General features: G+C 38.3%; 1 protein-coding gene across 1 annotated transcript; it reads right to left on the reverse strand.

Annotated features, from left to right (window-relative positions):
* Positions 1 to 8,702: 8,702 nt before the first annotated feature.
* Positions 8,703 to 14,533, reverse strand: LOC105226630 (centrosomal and chromosomal factor). The gene has a single exon (XM_011205603.4). The coding sequence runs from the start codon at positions 12,136 to 12,138 to the stop codon at positions 10,135 to 10,137; it is 2,004 nt and encodes a 667-aa protein (XP_011203905.2). The 5' UTR covers positions 12,139 to 14,533; the 3' UTR covers positions 8,703 to 10,134.
* Positions 14,534 to 16,162: the final 1,629 nt, after the last annotated feature.

The following is a 16,162-nucleotide window of genomic DNA, read 5'->3' on the forward strand; positions in this document are numbered from 1 at the left end:
GTTCTTCTGGTATTTGGGTTGAGTTGTGAAGAATAATGTGTTCAAATTTCAAACCAATTGGGGCAAAATTAAAAAATTAGAATTATTTGCATTTTCATACTTATCTTATGAAATTTTTACATCGGATTTCAAAACTTTTAAGCGTTTTACTTACAACTAACGTCGGTGTTCCTCATAACATCAAAACTTCTGCAACGATTCTTTTGAAATTTTCAACACATTTTCATACCTAATTTATGAGGTAACGTTGGAGATTTTTTTATTTTAATTTGTTCATAATTTTCATTCTACAATAACAATTTAAGCTATTTTACGTAAAAGATCGCGTTTTTTTCCTTCAAAGTTTTATCAAAAAGTAAAAAAAAGCAATTTCGAAAAACCTCCAAGCTTTTGCCGAGCAGAGCTATTATTTTGATGTTTGGATTTCAGAGCGCCTTATTTCCGAGACGCTCCAGATTAATTGCTGCCATTGCCATATTTTTTGGTAATGTACCACTACTTTTTACTAATAGATTTTGTCTGTTTTATAATAACAAAAAACGAAAAATGGACGTTCTTGTACACAAAATAGACCTACTCGCACCTTAACACAATTACATTGAACTTTTGCCAATGATCCAATATCACCCTTCGAGATGGTGCCATAACGAGCCAAAACGAGCCCATCGATCTGTCAACAACGAATGAAATCCTCAAATATCTTTTTGAACCATCACTGGGGTCAATCAGTAATCACTCCCAATTTAGCAATGTCTTGGATAATAGTCCTATATGATACTTATAAACAAATTGTTCGGAGATTGTAGCGATGTTTTGGATAATACCCTGTGCCAAATTTCACGATCATCAAATGCAAAAGTTTTCCATACAACAACTTCGTCATCCTGCAAGCTACCGTGGTTATGTTGTCGCAAAAGAACTGCAAAAACTTAGAGATAAAAAGAATGGTAATTCAGTTGGGCAGAATGCCAATGCCCCGACGAACAAACCCGTTGTGAACACAGGAGAAGTAAAATCCCTTTCTTCCGTTTGTAAAGTTTCATTTGCGCGCAAATAGCTAAACAAATACAATTCGAAAAAGTAGTTCGTTATCCCAAAAAAAAAGATAAACTAAATGAGCAAGAGAAACTATTTAAGTCCTTTAATCGGCTCAATGTTCTCGAGTACCATCTCTACAATTTATTGATGAACAGTAACTCCTTGAGAATAATGCTAATGGTCTTTCTAAAAGTAAAAATGAATTAGAAATTATTATACACGACAGAAATATTGATATATGTATGTCTATTATCTGAAACGCACTTTACGAACCAATCATTTTTTAAATTTAAAAATTATAAATTATATCACACACAACACCCGGCAAAGTCAGCACGAGGAGGGAGCGCTATAATTATCAAAAGCAATATTGAACACTGCGAGGAAGATCCGATTAAGACGGAAGAAATTCAAGCTACAACAATTTCAGTTAAATTACACAATCACCCATTGTATCTTATTGCTCTGTATAGTCCACCTAGACATAATATAAAAATAAAAACGTATATGAATTTATTACAAAAAATGACGGAAGGTACATCATTGGTGGCGACTTTAATGTAAAACACACTCATTGGGGATCTCGTTTAACTACAACCAAAGGTCGAGAACTTCTCAAAGCTATACAAGCAGTTGGATGCAATTTTGTTTTTAGACAGAAATTGCCAGACCTTCTGGACTTCTTTATAATCAATGAAATACAGAAACTCAATTTATGTATTAAAGATTGCTCAGACCTAAGCTCTGACCATTCTCCAGTGCTACTAACTCTGTATGAAAAGCCAATTATTTCGGCCGCCAAGCCAACGTTATGTAATAAACACACTAATTGGTATAAATTTAAAAGTATGTATATTGAATAAAGTCGACCCAAAGCTTATGCACATATCGACTGGTATTGAATTGGACTGTGAGGTTGAAGATTTTACAAAAATTATTCAAAACGCTGCGTGGAAGAGTACACCAAATACCCGCGTGAATCTAAGTGGTACCAAATACCCAAAACACATCTTAGAAAGTATTCATAAAAAGCGCAAGCTTCGACGGAGATGGCAGCACACTAGGTCCTCTGCTCTCAAAACTGAGCTTAATAAATGTACAGCGAAACTAAAAGCACAAATTAAAGAGTCTATTCACTCTCGAAAGCTGCAAGATATATTAATAAACAAATAAAACATGTAGCACCATTAAAACTAAACGAAACTGCATGGGCCAAAACCAATGAACAGAAAGCTGCCATATTTGCAAATAATTTGGGAAACACATTTACGCCTAACGATGGGTATGAAAATATTTGGTTGGATCCACACATCAGCATTTCTCCAGTTACTATTAGATAAATTAAAAATCTTGTCGGCAACACAATACTCAAAAAAGCGCCTGGGTACTATTTAATAACTGAAGAAATATTATGCAATTTACCAAAGAATTGTATAAAAAAACTTGTAAACATTATAAACAGTTCTTTATGCCTAAGATACGTGCCATCGTTTTGGAAAGTATCTGAAGTTAAAATGATACCCAAGCCGGGTAAGCCAGTACACGCTGTTACATCATATAGACCGTTTTCGCTGCTGCCAGAATTATTTAAAATCTTTGAGAATGTACTCATAAATAGGCTCAAACCAATAATCGCTCGTAAACACCTAATACCAACACACCAATTTGGCTTCCGTGACCACCATTCAACAATTGACCAGGTACACCGAATCGTTAATTTCGTTGAAAATATAATCGATAAAAAGAACGTTTGTACGGCGGCTTTTTTGGACGTGTCTCAAGCTTTCGACAAAGTTTGGCATACGGGTCTACTGGTCAAATTGAAATACATGCTACCCAAACAATTTTGTGAAATAATTGCTTCGTACTTAAAAGATAGATACTTCCGCATTAAACAAGAGGATGCATATTCAAACTTGCAACCGATGGAATCCGGTGTTTCCCAGAGAGCGTGTTGGGGACAAGGCTTTATTTGCTTTTTACCAGTGACCTACCGTCTGATTCTAGTTATATGACAGCGACATTTGCGAATGGCACAGCTTTGTTAGCAGCTGGAGTCAACTTCAGTATCCAGTCGACGAGTGCAGACAGCAGTCAACACAATTACTAAGTGGGCGTCTAAGTGGCGCATCAAATTAAACGACACCAAATCAATTCATGTCGACTTTACCTTGAAAAAGCCGGCATACTTGTATTGTCCAATTTATATAAATAACATTCCTCTACAGCACCATAACAGTGCTAAGTACCTAGGTATCACCTTAGATGCTAAGCTTCGCTTGAAAGAGCATGTCAAAAAAAAGAACAAGCTTGATATGAAATTTGCCAAACTTTACCACCTAGTTGGCAGGAAATCCAAGCTTTCAATACAAAACAAACTGTTAATCAAGTCCTAAAGCCAGTTTAGGCCTACGGAGCCCAACTATGGGGTTGCTGAAGTCAAAGCTGTATTGCCAGCATTCAGCGCTTTCAAAGTAAGGTACTAAGGACTTTAGATAATTCTCCTTGATATATTAGATCTGCTGACCTGCACCGTGATCTAGGCATGAATTCAGTGGTAAATAAAATCTCCAAATTAGCAAAGTCTCACGAACTGAGGCTTAGACAGCACGTTAATGAGGAAGCCTCCAGACTCATCGAAACTACTGGGTGAGAAATCCGGTTGAAACGCAAGACAACAGTAGCAGCAAATGTATTTCTTAACATTTAGCTTTTAAGTATCTCTCCTAATTATTTAGACCAGAACTGTTGTTAGTATTTTATTTTCATATACTAGGTACAATGTAATATAAAAATACAAAAAAAAACTTGCTTTCGATTGCTCATTTTATACGGCAGCTAGTAGCTTCTTAGGGAGAAGAGGACATGTGCAAAATTTCAGACCGATATATCACACTAAATTAAAAAATATGTAACTTCAACCTCTTAACGATCGAACCGTGTCAACGCGATTTTAGACATTACATTTATTGCAATTCTCGTAGACTCCATTTAATGTTGAAACGAAAAATTACGTTCAATGCTTCTAACTTAAATAGTATACATGTATTTGAAAGCGCTGCTGACAAAGGATGAGCTTGTCAACGGCATTTCTAAGAAATTTCGCTGTTCCCAAGCAAAGATGAGGCCGAGTTCACTGCAGCCGCTAAAGCCTTGGCAAAGAAATCAAAGACAGTTTTTGTAATGTTTTGATCAAATCAATTTAGTATTTTTTTTTTATTTAATTGTTGTTTTTCTATATTATTCCTGCGTCTTTCTAGTTTTCATCTGTTATTTTGTAGGTTTCTCTCGGCTCATTTCGCTATTTCCGCTTTATTTAATTTCCTGCATTTTTAAGTTATGTATATTCATATATGTATTCATGTTGGTTTGTATTTGTATTTGTATATATAGCTTGTTCTGCTGTTAATATGTATGCATGTAATTGTTGTTGATTTTTTTGTGAGTGAGTGATTATATAATAATAATTCCTTGTATCATTGTAATCATTAAATATGCTACAAATTTATTAATTTTAATTAATAATTTATATTTATGTATTTTCTTCGGTTTTCCCATACATTTTTCTTCTTCCTCATCTTCATGCTTTCCGATAGCTTTGTTTAAAGCGTTTTGCTTTTCTACATTACAAACTTAAGTCTTTACTATAGGTTACTATATATGTATATACATATGTATATCTCTGTTTATATATATATACATATGTATATATATACATATATACATATATATATTTATGTTTTACATTGGTTGTGTGTGTTTACATCTACATACCCATGTGATTTACAGGTTTGCAACAAAGGTATTCTACATTTTTACATATCGAACTCATAATAATACTCCTATACAATTAATGAGAATAATCATAATGATATTTGTTTTTGTTATGCAATAATTAATGATTTAAATAGAAAACTAAAAATTACAATAATAACATAAATGAGTCGAAAACGTTCGCTCCATTTGTCAATTAATGAATAATCAATATAAAACTACTATCACATTTAATTTATGAAACTATACGTGTTTGTATGTTTTCGTGTATTTGTATGCTACATATGCATAAGTCTGTACCATTGTTGATATTACTAATGCGTGTCTATATACATATTTTCTTTTCTACATAATACATTTATGTAAGTGTATTTGTTTGGGATGTTATCATAATCCTCCCAGCTTTTTTACTTCAAAATCAGCAAATGCGCCTGCATTCAAAACCACACACAAATGTGCATGCATGTGTGCATTCGCTGATTTACAAGAGCCAATGTATGTGTGTATAAATGCATATGATTATGTTGGTATGCTTAACGGCTTTCATTGCATTTACATTTTCAAATTATATGGGAACATTCATAAACAATATTTCGATATACATATTTATTTAGTTATTTATATGTGTATGTATGTATGTATGTATGCGTTTGACAGTTAGGTCTTCATGAAGGGCAAAATGCGTCACACACACATGCATACATACATATTATAGCATATACAGGTAGTTAGCGAGGCCTTCTCGGCTCGACTCTAACATTTTAGTTGGTAATTACTTTTGCATTCAGTTCTAAGTTATTACCGTTACATTTTTATTTTGTTTGAATGTCTATTTGTGAATGTGTGTATGTATATATAATACATACATATGTATGTATACATTTTTTTGTATTTCACTTATTCAGTTCTAGTTCTCTACTTTATTTGCAACGATATTAGCTACAATTGCCTGTGCTTAGAGTTGTTGTCTTAATGTCCGTGACGTTAGTTCTAACAAATTTAACTATCTTGTTGTTTAAAATGAGTCATCTGCAAAAGTTGCTGATCGAAGGCCAGGCATTTACCATACTAAAGTACCCTTCGCCTTCAATACGCCCCAACTAAAGTTCGATTTGCCGATTTCAAATCGCTTAAAGAAAATTATCTGTGTTTGCCGTACTCACGAAGCGCTGCATGGCGCTCCTTCATTCGCTTGCATGCGGGTGCCTGTGTGTGTCCTTATGTCTGTAGGTCTGTCTGTCTAAAATTCTGTAGCTGTCATATCTAATGTGGCAGATGTGCTTATCATATCCCATATGTACGACTATGTATATAATTAGTTTCAATAATTATTCAGCATAGATATCTTATAGAATATGTTAGTGTACTTTATATTATACAATATCATAAGCAACCATATATGTATGTATGTATGTATGTATGTATGTATGTACTATGTATGTACGTTGGCATAAGTCGCCGTCTACTTGTCATTTACATTTTTATGTTGCTCGAAAGCTGAAAGAGAATTTCTACCCGAGATATATGTACAACATCAGGGAAGAGTAAGTTGAAAACGCGCTTGACATGCTGAACATATCTACATGCTTGCGGTCGGAACTCAGTTGTAGGCGTCTCAGTCTATTGTTATACGTGAAACGTAGAATTTCATGGCAATGAATTGTATTTGCGACGAGAAATCTGGTCTGTGAGGCCTCCTTATTTAACAAAAGCAGTTTTATTCACCTCAGCAGTCGCACCTTTCCAAACAATCAACTACACGTGTGTATGTGTATGTGTCTTTTGATAAAGTAATTTTTGTCTGCTGCAGTTCATCGTACTTTATTGCTATTACTGCCCACGAAACCCTTCAACCGGTTACACCGTCCCGTTTAAAATTTTAAATGTTTTCAACTGAAATGCGAATAAATCCATAACAATACATTCGGTTCAATGTTGACTTAACGAAAATCCTACAACCCCGGTTTACCCCGCTACCTGTCGCTTTGGCCGGTCTACCACGGTGCTGGTCAGCTGATCACCAGCCAGTTGCCATTGTTCTGCAGCTAGTTACTCATCGTCAACCAAACTTCAACCCATTTAATTTGCTTTTAAGTGCTTCCTCCGCTCAACCGACATTAGATATTGCTGGTGCAGGCGCTTTTGTAGTATAATTTCGTGTTTCATGCTGTCATGTTTCCTTTCTACATGCTTTCTGGCTTAATGCTTGTTAGGGCCATTTGAAGTTTACATGTTTCTATGCGGCATAATCAATAATTTTATATGTCTACATAATATATATTGTCTGTATATGTATATGTATGCACATATGTAGGTATATATGTATATATATATATGTATGTGCGCTGGGTATACGCGCATGCGCTGCTAATTGTGGCTTCCCGTATGCATTGATTAATTAGTAAATTGTTATTGCTCATAGAACAGCTAATATGGAACATTAATTACCTCATTGCTTCATGTGTATATTTATACATACTGAAGTATGTACATATGTATGTATGCAGCTAATTATTATGATTATTATTTTGTTGAGTGCTAATTGTATTAAATATATTCTTGTTGCTAGTATTTGTCATATGTAACGTTCAGTCAACGCGGATGTATGTGTCTACGTATATACATACATACATATGTACGTACGTATGTCCCGTAACAGTCTTGGAGGAACTTGGTCGAGGATGGTCACTAAGACTTAGGCCTGAATTATGCAAGTCAACACCCCAAACTCTAACATTTCATACAATTCAATTCCGATCCCAAGCTTACTTAAGCAGAAACATATTAATTACTTAGAACAGACGCTGCATGCGCAAGCATAGCTTTATTGTGAAATAGCCGACTTTATTTGCATAAGCGGTCGTCATAATCAAAATTAGTGCACCTGATGCTGATCAGCTAGTGGTTGTTTTACATAGTAGCTTACAACAACAATAATATAGAATTAAGCTAACCAATTTTGTATAAATAGAAGTAGCATTTAATTGTGAGAAGCGTTTTGTATACTAAGCGTGTTGAATATACAACGGAGAGTGACCACGAAAAATTGTTCTTTTTCTTTTAATCCTCCCAACTCGTAAGGAGAAAACTTGCATAAGCAACGTCGTTGCGACAGAAAACTCTACCCAATCGTTGATTCTGCCGCCAGCGCTGCGTACCACCAGAAACAATATTTGACAGATTCATTTGTATCATTAAATCCACTGAACACACAAAGTATACACAATTAATTATAGATACTTGCATTCCCGAGTGCAAATGTACCAACAAAGTCAGCCTCGTTTCGTAATTAAGCGAGGCTAATTATTTAGCAAGAGCAATATTTTCTGCTCAGCCAAAAAACAAAGTGAAACTAACAATAATCCAGTGACTCGAAATAAATATGTAATTAAAACGAAAAACAACAATTTTAAAAAATATATTCACATAAAAGGCGTTGGACTGCCGCTCGGTGGTACAATGTACGCTAAATGTGTATACATGCATATGTAAGTATGTGCGTGGTGCGTTGTCAAGTCATAAAACCGAAATTTGTGTGCGAGTATAATTTGTATATTTAATTTAAATTTATAATTTCTGTGTGGCTGACCCAAATGCGGGCAGTCTCATTGAAATAAGGGGCATAATGAATAGACAAAATAAATAAAGTAATCATAACACGCCAGCGACAGACAAAGCGGCCAACCGACAACAACAACCCAACTGCGACTGGTCATTTGGACAACGCAAGACGACAGGAAGCCGACGGACAGATAGGTGATCCGCCGAACGCGTCATGTTTGAAAAATTAAACGCACACAACAACACCCACAGACCTACCAATGTATGCATGTTTCTACATACATACATATATGAAACCAAAAACAAGTATAAAACAAAACACATTTCCATTCATAATATAATTTTTGAATATTAATTATTTTTATTTAATCTCTTTTCAATTAAATTACTACTACACTAATATATTTTATAGCGCTGTTAATTTGGGAATTTCACAAGCGTGTGTATTAAATTAAATATCACATCAATTAAGGAATTCAAGAAAGTGCTGATGAAACGAAAGCACTGAAGGTCATTCGTTTCTGCTGATAAACGCGCTTTCGAGCGAACTCATTAACTACAAACAACAAATGAGATTTGGACAACAACAAGTACACATACATATTTACATTATACATATTTACAGTGAATACAGCAGTACAAACTTAAAATTTTATTGAAAGAAAAGAAAAAACAAGTAAAGCATTAATACAAATTAAGTACTGACGGTCATGCAGATACGCATTTCCATGTACATACGTGTGTGTGAACCTTACATTGTCTACGCAACTTTTACGGAAAACGGGCGTCTGGAACGTTAAGCAAATCGCTTCGGCAAGTACATACAAATACGATTTTTATGTTTCTTCGCCTCGAAAGGCCCATAAGCTTGGTGGGCTTTACTGCATATTTAAGTTATTTCAGGTTGCACCGCCAAAGCACGCAAACAAGTAACATGGAACAGGTCTTGAAAGTGTCTGCATTAAATAATCAGATGCGCACACACATACAATACATACAAATAAGACGCGTCGGCTAAATTTAAAATGCCGACGGCATTCTCAGCTGCCAATACAGTCGACATGTGCTAGTAGCCTAAATAGATGCACGAGCCGTCGGCGAAACATTGTTTCGGTACAATAGGACCGGCTGGGCTTACGCACCTACAAATGCTTTCTACCCTATAGCTTTTATTGCAAGCGTTTAACAATAACGTTGAAGCATTTAAGTATGTTCGTTAAGCGTCTAACTGTTCGATTCGTCAATGGCGTAGCGTTACGGTACATAAATATCGGCAATGTGTTGCATTTACTAAGAGTATAATCTTATTTCCAAACATTTTCTAATGGGTTCTTTATCAATATAACAATTTAGCAACTATCGCTTAACATTAATTTTTCTCTTATAATTTGTATTTATGTAATTTTGGTTAGCATTTTTGCCCTTTTATGTTACGAAATGCGCTATCTGGCATTTGAAAGTAATCCATAAGTTTGTTTAACAAATAATTTTACCATTTACACACCGCTACTCCATTAAACGCGTTGTGTGGAATCGGGTAACTCCGAAAGCGATGTGACTTGTTCACTTCAATTGTCTACCGTCGACCAAAGTCCCGGTGTAGAACGGCACACACTTGCCCAACCTTATAGCGCTCACAAGAAGCAATTTGCTAGCTGCACTGCACTTAATCACTTGGTGGAACACTGACAGTTTTCACTACTGTTGTTTTGCTACTGAGGCTGCTGTTGCCGCAACTATTGTGTCAGAGGTTCAAGTCGATCATACATTGTAGCAGGAAATCTGCTGCAGATGCTGGAACGTTGGCGCGGCCGCGAACTGTGGAAATGTTTGGCCGAGATTAGCTGCTGCAGCGACGGCTGCCACATTCGTTGTTGTCGCCGACAAGTAAGGATGCATGCGCTGCGATCGTAAGTACTGCCGGTATTTGCCGCTCAGCTTTTCGTCACGTGTGTAGTGTGTACTTATCGTCGGGGTGGTATCAGGCCCAGCCTGATAGTTGCTAGGAACTGTTGCCATTGGGCTGCGATCGATCATCAGCGCCGATGCTGTGGACGAGGTGGCCGCTGAGGCTGACGCCACGCTGCTGGGATCGGCCCACATCGCCCCAGTGGGCAAACAATGCATTTGTTGCTGTTGTTGTTGTTGCTTTCCGTTGTGAAGCGTGGCTACGCTGCTAGCTGCCGTCGCAGCACTGCCACCGTATACGCCGCCGGAAATCATGGCGTCTCGTTTACCTACTGCGGACAGACTTTTGCCGAATAAGGCGGGCGTGCTGCGTGGTGCCAACATTTGGCTGGAGTGCACAGAAGCCGCAGCCGTGGCTGGTGTCATCGAGGAGCGAGCGGCTATCGCTGCCAACTGATCCCATTGTGAGGCATTCTGGCTCAGAATATTCTGCTGGCTTTGAGAGGTAACGGCGGCTGCTGCGGCGGCGGCGGCGACGGCCGCAATCGAGGCAGTTGTGCTTTGGCTTGGACGCTGCAGTTGCTGTTGCTGATGCACTTGGCTGGCATTACTAGCAACAGCGCTTGCGACACGGCTTTGGTTACTACGGTGATGCACAGCAGCCGCTGCTGCTGCTCTCCTCACTGCACTGGCGTGCTCAATATACACCGCTGTTGAGGCAGAAGAGGATGTAGGAGCAGATGAGGCAATGCTAGCTTGTTGTTGCACCGCTTTTTGTTGCTGCGTTTGTTGTTGATGGTGGCTCAAATGGTGATGCGTCACTACCACTGGGTAATGCGCTTGTTGGGACATTTGCGACATCTGCTGTTGTTGGAGCTGCTGCTGCTGATCCTGTTGTAACTGTGACTGCTGCTGTTGTTGAGTTGACTGTCGCAATTGTTGCTGCTGCAGCTGTTGTTGGTATTGCGCAACTACTTGATGCTGCTGCAAGTGTTGCTGTGTCTGGAGCTGCTGCTGTTGCTGTATAACCTGAGATTGACGCGCAGCTGCACGACGCGCTGATGAGCTGGTCGCAGTTGCACCAGACGTACTCGCCGCCGATGACGCCGCCCCACTCGTGGCCGCTGACGATGAGGAGCTACTTAAGCCACTCACCAACAACGCAGTGTTGCGCGCTGACGCCGGCATATTGTTAACAAAAGGACTGCGCCGTTGCGATTCCATTTTACGAAAGTAACAGGGATGGATCATCAGCAATGGCTCGACTCTTTGGCCTACCGGTGGTTTGGGTTGATTTGGTAATTCGTATTCTACGCTGCAGTCTACATGCAATGGAATGGAATAATCTTTCTGTGGTGTCGCAGTGCCGCCGGAGCTGATGATCGCCACCGTTGTACCAGCCGACAACGTTGCACCATTACTAATGTTGGTACTGCTGTTACTGTTACTGCGACTATTGGTAATGTTGGCACTGCCAATATTGGTGCTGCTTATAACTGAGTTGGTGGCGGCGACGGCGGGTGTGACTGTCGAGGCATTGCCACCTCGGCCAGCCGGCGTCGCCGCCGCCATAGATGTTGGTCGGTCCATGGCTGTGGACGATAACGACGTTGTCACACCATTGGATGATTGCGAGTGATGTTGCTGCTGGTGGTGTTGATGTTGTTGCTGTGTGTGGTGGTAAATTTGCTGTTGTTGCTGATGATGCGTTTGCTGCGACTGCTGTTGCTGTTGGTGGTGACTATGGCTGTGATTGAGGTGAGTATGGTGATGATGTTGAGCACTTAGCAACGCCGCTGTGGACATGCTGTGTGGTAAAGACATTTCATAATTGGCGTAGCACGCAGCCATCGTCATTTTGGCAATAGTTTCGTTAATAATTTTTGCAATCTTAAAGACCGGCTTTCACACACAATTTTCCCACTTCTTTTTATTCACATGGAATTCGTTATAAACACTGCCCACAATTTCTTTTATTTTATATCATAAGCTTTCTTCACAATATTGCGGGTGAATTCACATGGAAGGAATCAATTTTAACAAACACAATCTAACTTTATTGCTGCTTAGCTTGCTTTTGCTTTTGTTTTTGTTGGCACTAATTTCCTTGTTTGGGTTATTTCTTTAATAGTAAAGCGTAAGGAGTTGCGAAATATTTACGAAATGTATTTCGAGCACAGAATTTTTGCTTTTGATTCTTGCTATATTTTGAATCATTCAATTCAATTATTTTCTTGCACTTTTTATCTTCAGGCACTGGTGTTTCAAATGACGATAATAATTTAATGTAATTTCGAAACTCAAACAATACACAACTGACACTAGCGACGGTTATCCAAAAAGTTGCTGGTGCTATCAAGTAATATCTAAACGGTATTGTAATCCACATTCATTATACTCTATGATTCGCGGCTGCTTTTGGAGCTTCTCTTGCAGTGAAACTATGCTTATTAATGTAATGCAAAGCTGACACCAGCTCTATATATACAGTTGATATTAATCCGCTAGATGTGCAGGTATGCGCTGATCTTTTTGTGTGGATGGGGTGTTTCTTGTTAATTATATCAGGAACGTTAATCCATATGTTGCTGTTGTTTACTTTGTTATATCATTTCCTTGTGTTTTTTAGCAAGTATGTAGGTAGAAATATATATTTACTTTTTTCTTAATTACTGGTATTTTAGGCGTATTCTATGTAATTTATTCTACATATATTTATTTCACATGAACTAGTTATTTAATTTTTAACGTATTTAGTCAACCCGTAATTGCGAATGTGGTTTTGTTGCTTTAACTGCATTGGCTTCGCGTTCTTCTTATTATTAACTATTATATTATTGATTTTTTGTATTGTTGTATTTTTGGAATAATCCTTGTCGTTACTTTTTATCAGTCTTTACTCACGAAGAACTAAAAATACACTTTGCTTTTGTAATTGTCTTTTTTCTTACAAAAAATTAATCAGCCTTAATTTAATTATCTTTGCGTGTGTGTGTGTGTGTTGGTCTAGTTTCAACTGCAATGAGTTGTAATGTTGAATTAATTAGATTTGCTTTACGTGACGGAGACGCTAACGTTTTTCCTTTATTCACCGTTTTACCGACCGTCTACTTACTATGACCAACCCAAGTGTAGTGAAAAAAATTCTTAATGACTGCTCTCGTTTACTATCTAGTAGTTTATGGTTCAGTATTCTTCTTCGGCGTCGTCTCTGGGCTCTGAATTCTGTGGTAGTAAAGCTGAAGTCGACTGCGGCATTTACGGGAATAGGCTATGTATGTGACTCTTCCCACTCCGTTCTCCTTGCTTACTAGTGGTTGCTATTCAGCGTATGAGCGCTCACTTTGAGTGGTTTGGCGTTTCACTCAGTTTTGCGCGTCTGCACTTGGGTAGGTTTTGAGTGCTATGCCACGACAGCTGATTTTATTGTTGGCACTGCTGCAGAACAATCGATTCCCTTTACAATCTTTTTATTAAGGTTTTTTAAGCATCCAACAACTATTGACCCGCAGAGGTGGTATGTTCGTATACCTACTTAGTCCTTTGCTTTAGTGTTTGTTTTTGTTTGTTCAGAACGCACTCAAAGACGGTTATACTGACTTGTTATCTCTTTCCGACATGCATAGTTCGTAATAGACGATTAATATACCACCGACAGACGGGCGAATTGACGAAACGTTTGAATGACACACCGCGCGACAAGGCAACTGAATCTTAGCGCATACGATCAAAGGGATAGTTGCAACGATTGTTACGCCGTTCACGTTCTCACTGACTTCGACGTTTCAAGTCTGTAAGTGCATAACGTTAGCAAGTAAGTGGCAGCGGTATAAAGTCACAACGCCCTTTTTATCTGGCCTTACAAACGTATTGAGGTCAGAATTTGCTGTTGTTTTTCGCAGGCCACGACAATCTGCTATGTGTGTGAACGTACGAAAATCTTTTCTCTACCACTTTAAGGTTAGGTCTTCAAAGTTTCACTTCAGAGTTACACGCTTTGCCTTCTTTTTTATCACAATTTGTTATTATTCTTGTTCCTTAACTATTGTAAGTCGTTTTCGCTTATAATCCAAATTAATTATAGAAAAATATCGTACATTAAGTTCTAGTTTTTGGCTTTGTAATGTTTTTTAAATATTTTGATACTTTGCTGAGCTCTTCAAACGTCGCGACGCGTTCACTTCAATTAACAACAAATATGACTTTTGCGAACGAGCTCTCTCAACCGACTGTGGCCCCAATACGCTACGGCCTGCGGAATAGATGATTTTGTCTTTGGCTTTTGGCAGCGCTCAGCTGACAACAACAGCTGAGACACGATTTTTCACATTTTGAGGGATTTGGAATAGCTGCGCTGAATACGTAGCCTCTCTGAACCTCGGAGTGTCGAATGTATACTCACTCTCCACTTAATTAAATACTTCTTCGCACATGCATACATGATGGGCGCGAGTAGGCGCTCTCCAACAAATCAGCTGTTTTAATGGCTGACTGAGAAGAGCGCGCACTTCCTTTCTAATCGTGAGAACGGAAGCGCATCCACATGAACCAATTGCATGCGACTGCCGGCGCTCGCTTTCTTAATAACCACCACCGTTACACTACCGCCATTACTATTGCCCCCACCAATACAAGAAACCAATATATGCTTTTGCTGCTTATTCCGCTTTGTTGTACTACTCAAATGCTTGGAGTTAGACGAACAATCTCACATGCTTACATACCTACTTCAGTGGCATTTCTTATTCCATTTTTACAATTCAGCCATTGCGGCAGCCATCTTTACATTTGAGAAATTGTTGTTTGTTGCATGAACATCCCAAGCGATGCGGATGTGTGCCGGTGTATGTGCACGACTTACTTCGCTCTTTCTCATACTCGCTCACTCACTCAATTCCATGGCACAATTGTTGGCCCGACAAACATGCCGGTGACGATGAGCGCCGCTGGTGTGCTCTGGAACCACAACGCCTGCGACGGCTATGGCCAAACTACGACAACGACTGAAGGGCTTCATTACTTTGTTGCATTGTTTGTTGGTGCCGCTGCCATGTTTTTTACTGCATATACTTTAGTTTCGTTTGTGTTACTTCTGCACACACGCTTACACTGATAGATGTATGTATTCGGTTGCGCGGATGTAGTGTTCTGCTAACTTTGTTGCTGCGTTAAATACGGTGTCAACATGTGCACATGATTTGTGTTTTGATTTGTTTTGATAGCGCCATTCCTTTCTAAAGCCAATGTTGCTATCGCGCTTCCACACACGCATGGTGGAATAGCGACGGCAAAACAGCGACGACTCTCGCCTTTAAAAATCGCAGACTCTATTTGCCACTGCGATTTTCGGTGAATTTATACACCAGTTAGTTTTAAGATATTATATGTGCACCGAATAAAGTTTCGTGTATTTGAAATGCCACATTTTTCATGCCCTACGTATATAAATATGCACATATGTACATACATACGTACATATATTATATTCATATTCAACCTATCTACAGTTTCGAGCGAATTAATATATGTACATATAGCAGGAAATCTTAAAATATACATAGTGATGTAACGGAAGCTTGGAAGTACATACGTGCATAAGTATATCTACCAATGGGTGGTTCCTAATTCAGATTGTCAGCTGATGATTTTGTTAGTGGCATACTGCAGCACTAACCAACACATACTTATTTAAATACTGGAGGAAAAGGCTACAGACCCAAATATCGATTCAGCACTGGAAACCTAGAAAAAAATCAATACAGCATTTTTAGTATGACAAGAGAGGCATTCTAATTCCAACTTGTATTCCATGTAGATTTTATTGTACAACGAAAATTATCAAAAATTTTAAAGTAAATCCCTCCAAGTTTAGATGTATTCA

This window comes from Bactrocera dorsalis, chromosome 2, assembly GCF_023373825.1.
Source record: "Bactrocera dorsalis isolate Fly_Bdor chromosome 2, ASM2337382v1, whole genome shotgun sequence".
NCBI lineage: Eukaryota > Metazoa > Arthropoda > Insecta > Diptera > Tephritidae > Bactrocera > Bactrocera dorsalis.

What these genes read in the sequence shown, in the direction of transcription:
- LOC105226630 (XM_011205603.4), bottom strand. Translation starts at nt 12,138, where the DNA reads ATGACGATGGCTGCGTGCTACGCCAATTATGAAATGTCTTTACCACAC.